Source organism: Verticillium dahliae, genomic scaffold, assembly GCF_000150675.1.
Source record: "Verticillium dahliae VdLs.17 supercont1.8 genomic scaffold, whole genome shotgun sequence".
Lineage (NCBI taxonomy): Eukaryota > Fungi > Ascomycota > Sordariomycetes > Glomerellales > Plectosphaerellaceae > Verticillium > Verticillium dahliae.
Window position 1 is genome coordinate 582,303 of NW_009276927.1, and position 12,456 is coordinate 594,758.

Here is a 12,456-nt window from a genome sequence, read left to right on the forward strand (position 1 = left end):
GAATCCCAAACACAGGATACGAGCAGACCTCAAACATAATACAACCTGCCTAGGGCCTAATACGCACCCTCCCTTTTCTCCCAAATCGGCGCTTCCGTCAGCTCCACGTCTCCAAACCCACTCGCCGTGACCATGGCCACATCCCACGCCATACCCTCCACCCTCGCGCCGCCCTCCTCCATCGCCCACAGCGTAATTCCCACCGTGTTCGTCCCATGATAGTCCAGTATTCCCTCCGGTACAGGGAACCTAGCCTGCGGCCCAATATGCGGCACAAACTTGCCAAACTGGAACCCGTTGACGAAGAGCTGCACCCGGTACGCCCCATTTCCCTCCCCGCTCATGCCAAACCGAACAGCAAGCGGCACATCGTACCCGCGCGGCAGGTCGAGCGCGAACTCGGCCGTATAAAACGACACGCCCGGCGCCGCGCGCCCAGACGTCGGCCCGCCGGCCGCCCAGGACGACGAAGGCGGCGAGGGCTGATGGTAGCCCTGCCGCTCGGCGAACAGGCCCCCCTCGTTCAGCGGGCCGCGCTTCTTGTCTGCGTAGCGCTCGCCGCCGAGGTTGCCCGTCAGCTTCCACTTGACGGCGTCGGGCTCGTGGCCTGAGAGGGAGTAGGCGAGAATGCCGCGCGGCGTCTTGAGGTTGTCTTCGCCGAGGACGTAGTTGCCGTTGAGGCCCATGAGGTCGATGAGCACGGTTAGCACGTGCGACGTGTTGGGCTTCAGGGAGGGCAGGGCCATGGTGAGGGTGCCGCTTGGGGCGGAGGGGGAGCCGGGCCAGGAGCCGAGGTGCTGGTCGTCGAGCCAGATGGAGGCGCCGAAGGCGTGGCCGCCTTGGAGGGTGATGTTGAGGGTCGACTCGGCGGTTGTGGCGGTGAAGTGGCCGCGGTAGATGACGGAGCCAGTGTGGAAGCCGTAGTCGCTCGCGTAGAGCGAGACGGGCGTCTTGATGGGGAATTTGTCGTTCGGAGAGGTTGTGAGGTTGGCGTCTGCCCAGAGGGAGTCGTCGTATGAAGGCTGGATTTCAGGAAGCGAGTCGATCGTCTTCCATTTGAGCTGGCTGAAGCATGGGAGCTTGATCTCAGGCGGAGAGAAGTCTACCGTGGCCGTGATTACGCCATGTGAAGACTGTTCAAATGACAGCTCTTGGCCGTTCCAGGTCAGGGTCTTCAGGCCGGCAGGAGCGCCGCCGACAATCTCGATCGAAGTTGTGGCGTTGACGTCGCCGACGAGTGCAAGGGTCGACGCGTCAACGTTGGCTGTGCGAACAAGGTAGCCTGCTTTGACGATGACGTCTGAAGTACCATAATCGCCGCCAGACCCTGTCGGGGGAACCCAGAAGTTGTAGGCTTCGTTGCGAACCACGAGATAGATGTAGAAGTTTTGATGGACGCGCACGAGTTTGCGGTCAGTCGTCGCGTCCCAGGCCACAATTGTCTGGCCATCTCCATCTTCAATCTTGACACCTGAGCCTTCAAGCACCTCACTGTCAGCGCTGCCTGCGCCCTCGATGGCAATTTCGTGATGCTCGTCGGGTCCGCCATATAGCACGAGCACCGTCTTTTCATCGTACTTCTTCCATGTGAATACCTCAGCAGACGAGTAGATCAAGGTATGGTCGCCAACTGGATAGTCGCTAACGTGGATCTTGGAATCGCGCCTCGTCAGATACAGGCTATCTCCGAGCTGTGGAATCACAAGATCCCCGTGTTCTGCTGTCTCGACCGTTAGTTTATACGGTACCCTGTCGACGGTACCATACTGCGTGTGTCGTGAAATGTAAAACTTGGTGGTGTTGGTCCTGGCTGGCGTAACAGTGACACCAGGATTATCCGTGAAATCTAGAGACGAGTTGAACCTCTCTGCTTCCAGAAACGCGGGCGATACATGGAAGAAATTGGCCTGCAGCTTGACCTCGCTGTATTTCTCTCGCCAGAGCAGACGTTCTTCGGTGATTTGCGCGCCGTAGTCGTATGACGTGAAGCCTTCGGCGTGGCCCAAGTTACCCCAATTCGTGCCGCCGTATGTCATGTAAATATTGAAGATCGTGGCGCCAACGGCGTAATTGTTCTTGTAGAGGACGCGCTCAAACTCCATGTTTAAGAGGAGGGCACAATTTTCAAAGCCAGCGTCGCCCCAGTGCTGGAAGCCTCCGCCTTGGTACTGCGATTATTAGTCTTTAACATCAGGATAGACCCTGGATGAATTACCTCCGGGATCGTGTAAGGTGTATCTGGGGCGATGGCATTATTGATCGCCAGCCAGTCTGTCGGAAGGCCATCGTCTGGCCAGACAGTCGGGTTCTCGCAGTCGAAGCCGAGGGGATAAGAATCGTGGCCATAAATATCTACACTAGCGGGCGTGTGGGCGGTAATGTAGCCGTTCATGTGCGCTTCGTTATTGATGTACGGCACAATGACACCGGCATCACGGTACTGATTTTGGACGCGTTTCCAGTAGTCATAGTCAGGCATTGGGTAGAGTTCCTGGTCAATCGTGTTCTGGTACTCATTCTCAGGCTGGAAAAGGATGACAGGACCGCCGTTGGTAATTTGATGGGCGGCGATGACCTTTCCAATCTCGCGGGTGTATCTAGAACGTCAGCTTTGGTGTTACAATCAACAGGCTATAGACTTACAGGTCAGTGGCGTTGAAGAAGGCCTCGTTATATGTGCGAAGGGCCCCCCGCGTTCTTGTCAGCCATCCTGGGAACCCGCCGCCAGCGACCTCGGCGTTGATGTACGGCCCTGGCCGAGGTAGCACATAAAGGCCTGCCTTTTTCGCAGCCTCAAAGAACGGGTTGAGATCAAATATGCCATCCATCCGAATTTGGCCTCGCTCAGCCTCGATGAGATGCCAGTTGATGTAGATGGAGACGCAATTGTAGCCAGACGCCTTGATCTTCTGGAGGATATCGAGCCAGAGGGACTGGACGGGCAGTCTTAATACGTTAGGTCTACTGTCGTTTAGGTCAATGAATTCAAGACAAACCGGAACGGGTGGAATTCGCCGCTGAACACCATCAACCTCTCGCCATTGATGAAGAGACTATGATCATCCCAGGTCACCTGAAACGGTGCTATTAGTCGCGAACTCGATTGAACCTTCACTCCTCCACTCACAATGTCCTGAGCTTGACGGCTCCCCATTTGTTTGATGTCGTGAACATTCTGGCCAAGTCCTTTGGCACCGACACTCGTGGCCAATGCCAGACCTAAGAATAGAGCACGAAGAGACTTGAGCTGCATCTCAACTAATTTCTTCAAGAGACATGAACGATGAGGCTCGCACGATCTATGCTTGAAGCTGGTGTGACGACGATAAATGCCAGTAGTCCGCTACCAACCCGTGAGTACACAGACAAAGCCCAACCTTCGGGGGAACGAATATGCTACCCTTTCATACTGCCACTGCAACCGGCACCGACTTCCCCTTCTCATGTCTTGGACTTTCCAAGGCCATTCTGCTGTCGATCACCCCGGGCTTGCCCGTCTCTCACTGGTCCGGCAGTACGCTCTTGGCACGTGTAACGCACGGTGTCGTCGAAGCTAACATACCAAGGAACAGCGATCCATCTCCAGAGCCATCGGCATGTAACTCTGTCAGGTCACGTTTGAGGTGAAGGGAGAAGTGGGCGAATCACCACGGTCGGGGATGCGGATGATCAACGAAGTTTCCCCTCCCCCGTGCATACCCCGCGTTCATTCGGACTCGGGAGGATACCGATGGCAGCAGTTGGAGCCGACATTCCGATTTTCGAAGGCATGTTGCCAACGAAACTGGGCCACGAAGGTGGTCGATTTCAGACGAGAAGCTCTTCGGGATGCGACGGGCCGGGTCATGGCACGAGCAGGAAGAAGCCTAGCTTGGCTTTGAATGCTAGGATAGCTCTAGCATATCAGTCCTTTGAAATCACTGGGAGCACGAGAAAGACTACAAACTAAGTTTGTCGATGATTCCTGCTACGGAACATGCAAAAAGGCACGAAAAACATCAAAAGGTTGCTCCGAGGCGGATTCGAACTGCCGTCAATGCAGTATTGTAGTAAGAACCACAATGCATCATCCTAACCAACTAGACGATCGAAGCTAGACGATAAGTGGCCAAATTTGAGGCATTATGTGCACAGAGCGCGGGGGAAAGGTCAAGGTTTGACACATTTGTGAACACTCATCAGTGGGGACGCTGGGAGGCCTGACTCAATGTCAGATACCTAGGCACTGAATGCATGACACCTCTTACGCCGTTGTTAGAAGGCAGATGGTGTGAGCATGTGAGTTGAGATTGTGAAAGTTTGCGAATTAGCTCACAAATACCTAACGTATCTTACCTTGGCTCATTAGCATGGGATCGGACGGAAACGTGATCATAACTACGGCCCTCATTTCCCGCCAGCCAGCACCTCTTCGTCCCGATCCCAGAGCGCCCACAGCACCGCTCCCCCAGGCCCGACAACCACACTGCGGCGCAGAAGCCCCCTGACCGTGCTCAGACCAGCAGCCCTGTTCAGACCGCCAGCGGTGTAAGCCAGGTAGGACACCAAAATGGCCATAGCTGCGCAAGCACAGTATAGGTCGTACTGCAGCAGTGTCAAGCTCCCTTCCGCCATCGTCTTGATCTGCTTGCGCGAGAGCGCGGATGGAGGGACAAATATGTCCCAGAGACTGACCCGCTGCTGGAGCAGGCCTCCATAGACCACAGGTCTCAGTTGGGGAAATGTCGCCAGCGCAAGAACTCCAAAGTGCACAAGAGACGTATACTTGAGCGTCGTCCTGTAAACGTGACGCAAAGATTGCAGCGATGCCGTTGGCGAGACATGCATCGGACCAGCCACGAAGCCGAACGTCCGGGCTGCTGCCGCGAGGAACCAATGTGATAGGGACACCCAGATGGGGAAGACCTGCCACAGGGCGAGGAAGATCTGCTGGCTATCGCGCGATATGATTGAGGGCGATGGCAGTGCTGGCAGGACAGACGGCAGAGCGAAGCCGAGGAGCATGGCGCTCGCAGTGGTCTGCAGGCGCGCTAGGTCTGTGGGCAGCTGGTTTGCAGCGCGCGACGTCCCGGTCTCCGTGGGCTTCGCGAGGGGCGAGAGCCAGATGTACGCTATCGCGTAGAGAGGAAGGATGATGCCAAAGGGAATGCTTTGGTATGTCATTCCCCAGATGACGGGACTGTTACTGTGAGCCAGGCTTCGCTCAATAGAAGCACGCAACGCGTCAATGGAATTCTTACAAAGCGAGCATCGTACCACGATGGCCAGCTCGTAAGCTTTCGAGTAGCAGTGCCGTGTGTATCGGCAACACCTGGCCGGCCATGTATGCCGTGAACAGCGACAGCGCAGGCATCTCACCGCTAACACAGGGGTAGAAGAATTTGAGTATGCCAGTGAGGGCCTCGTCGAGCGCCGCAGATCCCGTAAAGTACGTTCGAGCCGGGCCACCTGCGCCTGGGAGCATCGGCTCCGACTGTGCCATGAGGTCGTCCTTCATGTCCATCCAGCCATTGAGGAAGAGAAGGCCCCCGATAGATAGGACGCCAAAGGCATTCAGGACCAGGAGGGCGCCTGTTGTCGCTGTACGATGCGACATGTTTGATGCTGTGTGTGCGAAATGAGATGTTGCTGTTGACGAAGGATGAACCCCTACGGTGGGAATCGACGGAAGTTTGGAGTTGGAGGAGCTCCCCATAATGGAGTCCCAGCATGGATTTTCCAGGGCTGACAGGGGACATGACTGCTAGACGAGTCCTAGATCGATGGTGGAGCGAAGGATCAATGGTTGTAATATTTGCGGCATTGGAGCATCGCCAGATTAGGCGATGAAGTATTCCCAAAAAGTAAGCACATGATTCCAAGAATTAAAAAATGAAATCAGCAAAAGCCACTTACAGGCATGTTCAGATTCCACGCACGGTATCGCGAGGCACATGACTGTAAAGTTGGCATTTTGGACAACTGCGCTGTCCTGGCTTGGCCACAGGCTCTGACCCCAGCCTAAGATACAGGCCGGTTGGTTCATCGAATACAAGGCACAAACATGGTCCGTTTTGGATCGCCAATACGATCACAAAAACATCGAATAGCAGAGGTTTACAACAAGCACTAGATTTTTTTTATCGGGTGTTTAGCCACCTCTGGCTTGATCCATGAATTCACTGGTGTTGGAACCGAAGGCGGGGTTTATAATATTCAGCTGTCTCTCACTGTAACTCCGGGCCACCCGAGTAGCATTGTGCACTTTGTTGGGCAAGGATCATTGGGTGCCCTTTGAAATAGTCGCAGGAAAACATTCAGCTTCCATATCCGGCTGTACACTCGACACGACGGTCGTTTAATAGGCTATTTGGCTGCTGCATTCATTGGTCGGCCAGTCTGCAGGAGATATGTGCTTCACTCGTCAACCATGGCTGACGATACAAGCATGAAGCCATACTGAAGCCTCGAGCGGGGCCTCGCTCTGCGTGGCCCAGGGAGCTCGCGAGTGTGCTTGTGTCGTTGACGAAAAGTGTAAGCATAAAAGAGCCATTATCTCTGTTTTCGAAGCAGGAATGATCGACATACTCCCAGAGCACCGGAAAGTTACCAGCTTCGTCCCAAGACTCGCAAACCATGCATTCAAGTCTCATTTTTGCTCTGGCACTAGGTGCAGCTTCGTGAGTAACAAACTCTGGAGGTAGCATCCAATGCTTCTTCATCAAGCTCACAATAGCATACATAGAGCTGCCTCCGGTCAAATCACTCTCCAGCCGACGACCATCAGGCAGGGAACTTGTGCCGTAACCAAGACCATTACATCCGTCATCATTCAGACAGACACTGTCGTCAAGACCACAACAGATTTCCAGACGACGACGGACATTAAAACTACAACAGACACCATCACCAAGACTGAGACCGGCCTCAAGACTGTCACCGCCTTCATCACAAAGACCGAAACAGCATACAAAACACTCACCGAGACCACCACGCAGAAGGTCACGGAGCTTGTGACCAAGACGTTGACGGAGACAGCCACCAAGACGTCGACGGAGACAGCCACCAAGACGGTCACTACGACATCAGTCACCACGCTGCCCTGCAAGCCTCCTGTCTGTCCGACAGTCACAGCCACTGGGACAATTTGCAAATCTTGCTTCATCGCGCAGTGCACAACCACGTCGACACTGACCAAGTCGGCTGGATGTCCTGCACAAGCGGCCACCACGGTAGCAAGCTTTCCATGTGATGCGCCGGACGTTTGTAACCAGATTGGATGCCGGACTGTGTATGCCATTCAAACTGCGGCTGCCTGAGGAGAGGTAAGTGGAGGTGAAGAAGGCGGTTGCTAGTTTTCAGTTCGTCGGATCGTGTGAGGCAGTGCTCGAGTCACAGTGCTGAGGATCAGTGCTGCATTGCGGGATGACATCGGGATATGATACATTCGTTACAGTTCTGGTCATACATTCAATATGAACCACTTGGCAGGTGCTTGAATTGGCACCGAAGGATTGACTCAAGTCGCTGACAAGATGTGCTTGCCTTCTCGACCGAGTGATGACAGCCGGCTGATCAGTCAGACAAGAATCACGGCGTTGATTCGGCTGCCAACGTGACACAGTTTGTGTGAGTGATCCATTCAGAACTACCTATACTATATGTGCCGCGATTGGCAATGCTGGTTCATCTAAAATTGCAGCAAGATATCGCAGATCTCATGCGCCGATGACGATCTATGCGAAACTTGACGAGCATCAAGGCCAGGTGGCTCCGTAGAATTGCCTGATTAGGATGTCCCGGAGCAGCCATTCGGGTTTACGGCCGGATCACGAAAGCGCCCTGACCCGCCAACTGGGATCGAGCTCAGGTTCCAACGCATGATAAATAAGATTGATCCTCACGGCCTTGATCCAGAAGCAACCTTTATTTTGCACCCCTTACGATCGCCATGAATCTACAACTTTTGGCGCTTGCCACCCTGGTCCTTGGTCTGTCACACCCAGTATGGGGTGCCAGCAAGCTCATTGCATCTCACTTCTCGAGGTCGCTTTACTCGCTGACCCTCTCCGACACGAACGAGCTTGCGATCGGTTCAAGCGTCCCTTCCGGCAACTTTTGGCCCTCATGGCTGGACCTTGATGCCGAAACCTCAACCCTCTACGTCCCAGATGGAGCGTTTTGGTCTGCGCCCAATGGGCTTACAACCTTCACAGTTGAAGCCGATGGAAGCCTGAAGCCCGCCGAGGCCTCGATTCAGACCCTTTCTGATGGCGGTGAAGTACACAGCACCCGCTACGGCGGAGTGGATGGCAAGAGCTTCATCGCAATGGCACATTAGTGCGTTGTTGTCTTATCTTTCTCTTGCCAGCTTTCTACCAGCTAACACACCCAGTGGCACAGCACGAATCGTGACACGCACCCTGCCCCTGACGCCGACGTCACAGCCACTTCAGCAAGTCACATTTACTATCCCCGCTCCGGGACCTAATCCCCGCCAAGATGCACCTCATCCACATGCCGTGTTCACGGATCCGACTGGCACGTTCCTCCTCACCGCCGACCTCGGTTCAGATCGCATTCATGTCTTTGCCATCGACGCCGAGACGGGGCTTCTCACTCAATGTCCCGCCGGAGAAGCCACACCAGGAGACGGGCCCCGACATGGGGTCTTCTGGAGCCCTGCGAATAATACTGAGGTCAGCGTGCTCCTCACTACCAACGAGCTTTCGAACAGCGTCACATCTTGGGAAGTTACCTACGAGGGAGGATGCCTCGGTCTGCAGCAGATCGAATCCCTTTCCACACTTCCTGACGGTGTCGTGCCACGTATGGGAGCGAAAGCAGCCGAGATCAGGGTGAGAGACAATTTTGTCTACGCATCGAACCGCAATGACGGCTCTTTCGGGGAGAAAGAAGATTCCATCGCGCTGTATGAGATTGGTCTCAATGGCGAGGGACGCGCTGAGCTGCGGTTTGTGGAGATCGCATCGGCGCACTCATGGTTCCCCAGAACGTTTGACATCAATGCGGCGGGGGATCTTGTTGCTGTGGGAGGACAGACCAGCGCGGAAGTTGTCGTGCTGGAGAGAAATAGTACGACCGGGCGGCTTGGTGCGGCTGTTGCTGCTGTGAGAGTTGGGGCGCTCGGGACACCGAACAATGAAGATGGCGTGAGTGCCGTGATCTGGGATGAGTGAACATTGCATGCATATACGCATCATGTTTTTGTAGTCATTTCGAAAAGAATTACATAGCGCCTTATGGCCATGTGGAAGAAAGAGTATCCAGACTAGTCGGAGCACTACCGCCTTCCGCGCATCACAGCTTCTTGCAAAGCCTATGGGCATAATCTGTAATGTGCCAATCTTCCGTACCAGGCGTGGAGGGTGAAAAGAAGACACCTTGAGGATCCCACAGTTTCTTGATTTCCTTTAGTCTTGAATAGTTATCGCCCCAGAAAGCATCTTGCCAGTTGTTCATGAAGGCATAGTTCTAGCCATAGGTCAGCACCGTACTCCATGCTCTGTGTCGAACTACTCACCTCGTTGACGTAGGCCAAACCATCAGGTGCAGCTTTCTTGTACTTCTCCGTGATAACATTTGCCATCACATCATGATGTTCCAATTTTTGCTTCCAAGTCGCATCGAGGGGCTGGACAAGGACAGACATGAAGCGGATCGTAGCGCCCCTCCATCGGGGGTGCGTTGCGCTTTGCGACTTGGTCACTGTGTGTCCAGGGTCAAATATGTGACCGATGACTATGCCTAGCATATCTGACCGTGGGGACAGGGCTAGTGCAATGGCATCAGCCACGGCGCCTTGGTTCTCGGGCCTCATGTCCTTGTGGGTGAATACCCATCCACCTGTCAGGCCATTCTGGGCAGCTTGCTCTGGCTCGAAGATATCGTGGTAAATACTGTAAAAGTCGGAATACTCAAGGAACCCTGAATTGTAAGGAATCTTTTCGTCGTCGAGGGCCTTGAATAGCGGCGCGACAGTGGTCCTGAGTTGTTCCGCAGTCAAGTTGAAGCCCATGATGGGTTGAACGTGAAGAGCTCCGGATATCGCTGGCGGATAAAGCTCGTAGATTGCGTAGAGCCCGTTGTCAACCATGTAATTGGCGTGTTCGTTGATGATGCCCGCTGCACGCTGAGCTTGAGAGAATGTAGCCCCGGTGGAGGCATTGACATTTAGGAAAAGCCCGGCAGTCCGTGTGTTATCGAGATACGTCTTCATGGTCACTGAGAGTACCACCGCAAACGTACCTGGACCGCCCCCCTTTAGTGCCCAGAAGAGATCAGGATTTGAATTCGCGTTGGCGGTGATGAAATGGCCAGAGGCCGTGAGGACTTCGAACGAGAGGGCGTTGTCAGCGGCGAATCCGTGCAAGCTGGTTAAGGGGCCGTGGCCGCCTCCTTGGATGAAGCCGCCAGCTACGCCAACAGTCTTCAGACAGTTAGCTGTAGTTTGTGTGATGGACGCTTTGAATTGGTACTTGCCGCACATTCGCCAGTGACGACGAGTCGTGGAGGATTCTGTGCATGCGCTGCCTCGAGAACCTCGAAACCTTGCACGCCTGCTCCAATAGTGATCGTAGGCCCACGGTACCCACCAGGTCCATCATACTTATCGGTGAAGCTGATGTCCTTGAAGCCATGTGTGTTGATCGCCAACGAATTTGCTCCTGCACTCCTAGACTCAAAGTCATGGCCAGTGTTTCTCATGACCAGCCGAATGTTGCGACTTCTAGCAAAGTCGACCCCAGCTTTGATGTGATCCCTAGTCTTGGCCATGATCACAAACTCTGGGTAGTAGCCCATTGTACAACTGGCAGAGGGATCAGTGGTTAGTTCGCAGGTGTTGTTGCTTCCCCAGGTCCAGAGGGCCGAGGCCGGTCGGGAGATTCTGCCAGTGTTAGGGTTGCTGCTCTAACCTGCTTGCTCGTGATACTCACTGCCATCTTTCATCCTTCCACATGGATGTGGCTTCATCACAGGCGGCCTTGTTGTAAGTCGGAATTCCTCGAAACTCATTGTAGCAAACGGCAGCTGGTGGAATGTGCCGCAAAAGATTCCCGTTCACTGTTGCATTCAGGCCATCCCATGCCGCCTTATCGGGCCAGCAGGCATCTTCAGGTGAACACCGGCAATCGTATTTGGGTCCGTTAACCTCGACAGAAACAACGTTGGGAACGCGGATGTTGAGTGCAGCACTGATCGTGGCAGAAGCATGTAAGACCCATACAGCTAAAAAGAGAGGCCCCATTGTGCTGTCGTTCGTGGAAGCAATGTCCTCAGCTTGATCGCCAAAGACAGCAGATCTGAGACCCCGTAGAATAACATTTTAAGGTCGGCTCACACAGGCCTCTAGGTGTTATTGAGCTCAGACCTGTTTCAGGGGCAATTAAGTTCCGACTACCTCGATGGCAGATACAGCATAGCCTCTCGCGGCTCGGGACCCCCGGGATACCGTCCGCCGCGTCGACCATGCTGAGGGAACCGTGCCACAGCCTTACTCGCGTATAGTGCAGCATTCAAGAATCTGCGAAGGGACTGTGACAGGAGCCGCATCTAGGCGAGGTCGTATTGACGAGACCTTGACAAGGGTAGACAGCGGAAGCAGGTAGATCATGCCTAATCGGGAGATCAAAGCAACGCGGCTCTTTTAGGCATATGTAGTGAGCTCGCGGCAAATAGGGAGACCGATCTTGTATGAGAATATACTGGCTGCTTGGCAATGAATGCGTTGAGTTCGGCCCGTGGCAAAGTACTTCGGTTGTCGGAAGGCATCGAGTTCGCGACCTGCAGGCTGAATGCACTGTTGCGCTGACTTTGGGTGCCGTGAGCCGGATCGACCCTGGCTCGGATGGAGCATGAGGGGGTGGCAAGTCAGGAAGTAGTATTCCGTGATGTTTGCCAGATGCAGGTTTCCTTATCTAGGCGTATGCTTCGTTACATCACATATTATTGTTTCATTCGCGAAGAAAGGCTGTACCTTGAGAAGCTCTCCACTGGTGATCTGTGAACAAGGCTCGGCACAAGATCCACGATTCTACAGATGGGGGAAGCCTGTATTGCGCGGTTTTGTGACAGTATCTCGGGATGTTGAGTTAAATATCATTGGCTTCTGATATAGTCCTATTCGTAGCAACAAAACATGAAAGTTTCTTTCCCAGGCTGCCAAGCCGTATCTAGCCATCGAGTCAACTCCAGAATATGTCCCAAGACCACCAGACTTTCCATATCAGTGCAAAAAATGGATGCTTTAAATGATTCTACAAATCAGAAATTTGCACAACATGGAATCATGACATTTCTACAGCCGTATGTTTCCCTGTGCGCCCAATATACGGTCAGGCATGCTTGACATGGACCAAAAAAAAATGCATAACTAAGATTTTGGACCTCTTCGCAATGAGATGCTTATGGGGTAAAACAATACGTTGCGGCGCCAACCGTCAGACCTTTTGGAAA

The 12,456-nt window shown here is 53.8% G+C and overlaps 5 protein-coding genes and 1 non-coding gene across 6 annotated transcripts; 2 read left to right on the plus strand and 4 right to left on the minus strand.

Annotated features, from left to right (window-relative positions):
* Positions 1-56: 56 nt before the first annotated feature.
* VDAG_04734 (beta-galactosidase) lies at positions 57-3,253 on the minus strand (the record flags this gene model as incomplete). Its single annotated transcript, XM_009654338.1, has 5 exons — positions 57-2,168; positions 2,216-2,597; positions 2,644-2,946; positions 2,997-3,073; positions 3,128-3,253. The coding sequence occupies 5 exons, from the start codon at positions 3,251-3,253 to the stop codon at positions 57-59; spliced, it is 3,000 nt and encodes a 999-aa protein (XP_009652633.1).
* A 754-nt stretch (positions 3,254-4,007) lies between these two features.
* On the minus strand, positions 4,008-4,094 carry VDAG_20148. The gene has a single exon. It is a non-coding gene; the product is annotated as a tRNA-His (tRNA).
* Positions 4,095-4,386: 292 nt separating this feature from the next.
* Positions 4,387-5,497, minus strand: VDAG_04735 (uncharacterized protein; the record flags this gene model as incomplete). The annotated part of the gene is made up of 2 exons (XM_009654339.1): positions 4,387-5,185; positions 5,241-5,497. 2 exons carry the CDS (start codon positions 5,495-5,497, stop codon positions 4,387-4,389), a joined length of 1,056 nt encoding a protein of 351 aa, XP_009652634.1.
* Positions 5,498-6,615: 1,118 nt separating this feature from the next.
* VDAG_04736 (uncharacterized protein) lies at positions 6,616-7,231 on the plus strand (the record flags this gene model as incomplete). Its single annotated transcript, XM_009654340.1, has 3 exons — positions 6,616-6,659; positions 6,725-7,098; positions 7,152-7,231. 3 exons carry the CDS (start codon positions 6,616-6,618, stop codon positions 7,229-7,231), a joined length of 498 nt encoding a protein of 165 aa, XP_009652635.1.
* Positions 7,232-7,930: 699 nt separating this feature from the next.
* On the plus strand, positions 7,931-9,179 carry VDAG_04737 (uncharacterized protein; the record flags this gene model as incomplete). The annotated part of the gene is made up of 2 exons (XM_009654341.1): positions 7,931-8,319; positions 8,375-9,179. The coding sequence occupies 2 exons, from the start codon at positions 7,931-7,933 to the stop codon at positions 9,177-9,179; spliced, it is 1,194 nt and encodes a 397-aa protein (XP_009652636.1).
* Positions 9,180-9,300: 121 nt separating this feature from the next.
* On the minus strand, positions 9,301-11,290 carry VDAG_04738 (isoamyl alcohol oxidase; the record flags this gene model as incomplete). Its single annotated transcript, XM_009654342.1, has 4 exons — positions 10,938-11,290; positions 10,488-10,888; positions 9,524-10,416; positions 9,301-9,474 (listed from the first exon to the last, which is right to left on the minus strand). Exons 1-4 carry the CDS (start codon positions 11,246-11,248, stop codon positions 9,301-9,303), a joined length of 1,779 nt encoding a protein of 592 aa, XP_009652637.1. The 5' UTR covers positions 11,249-11,290.
* Between the last annotated feature and the right edge of the window lie 1,166 nt (positions 11,291-12,456).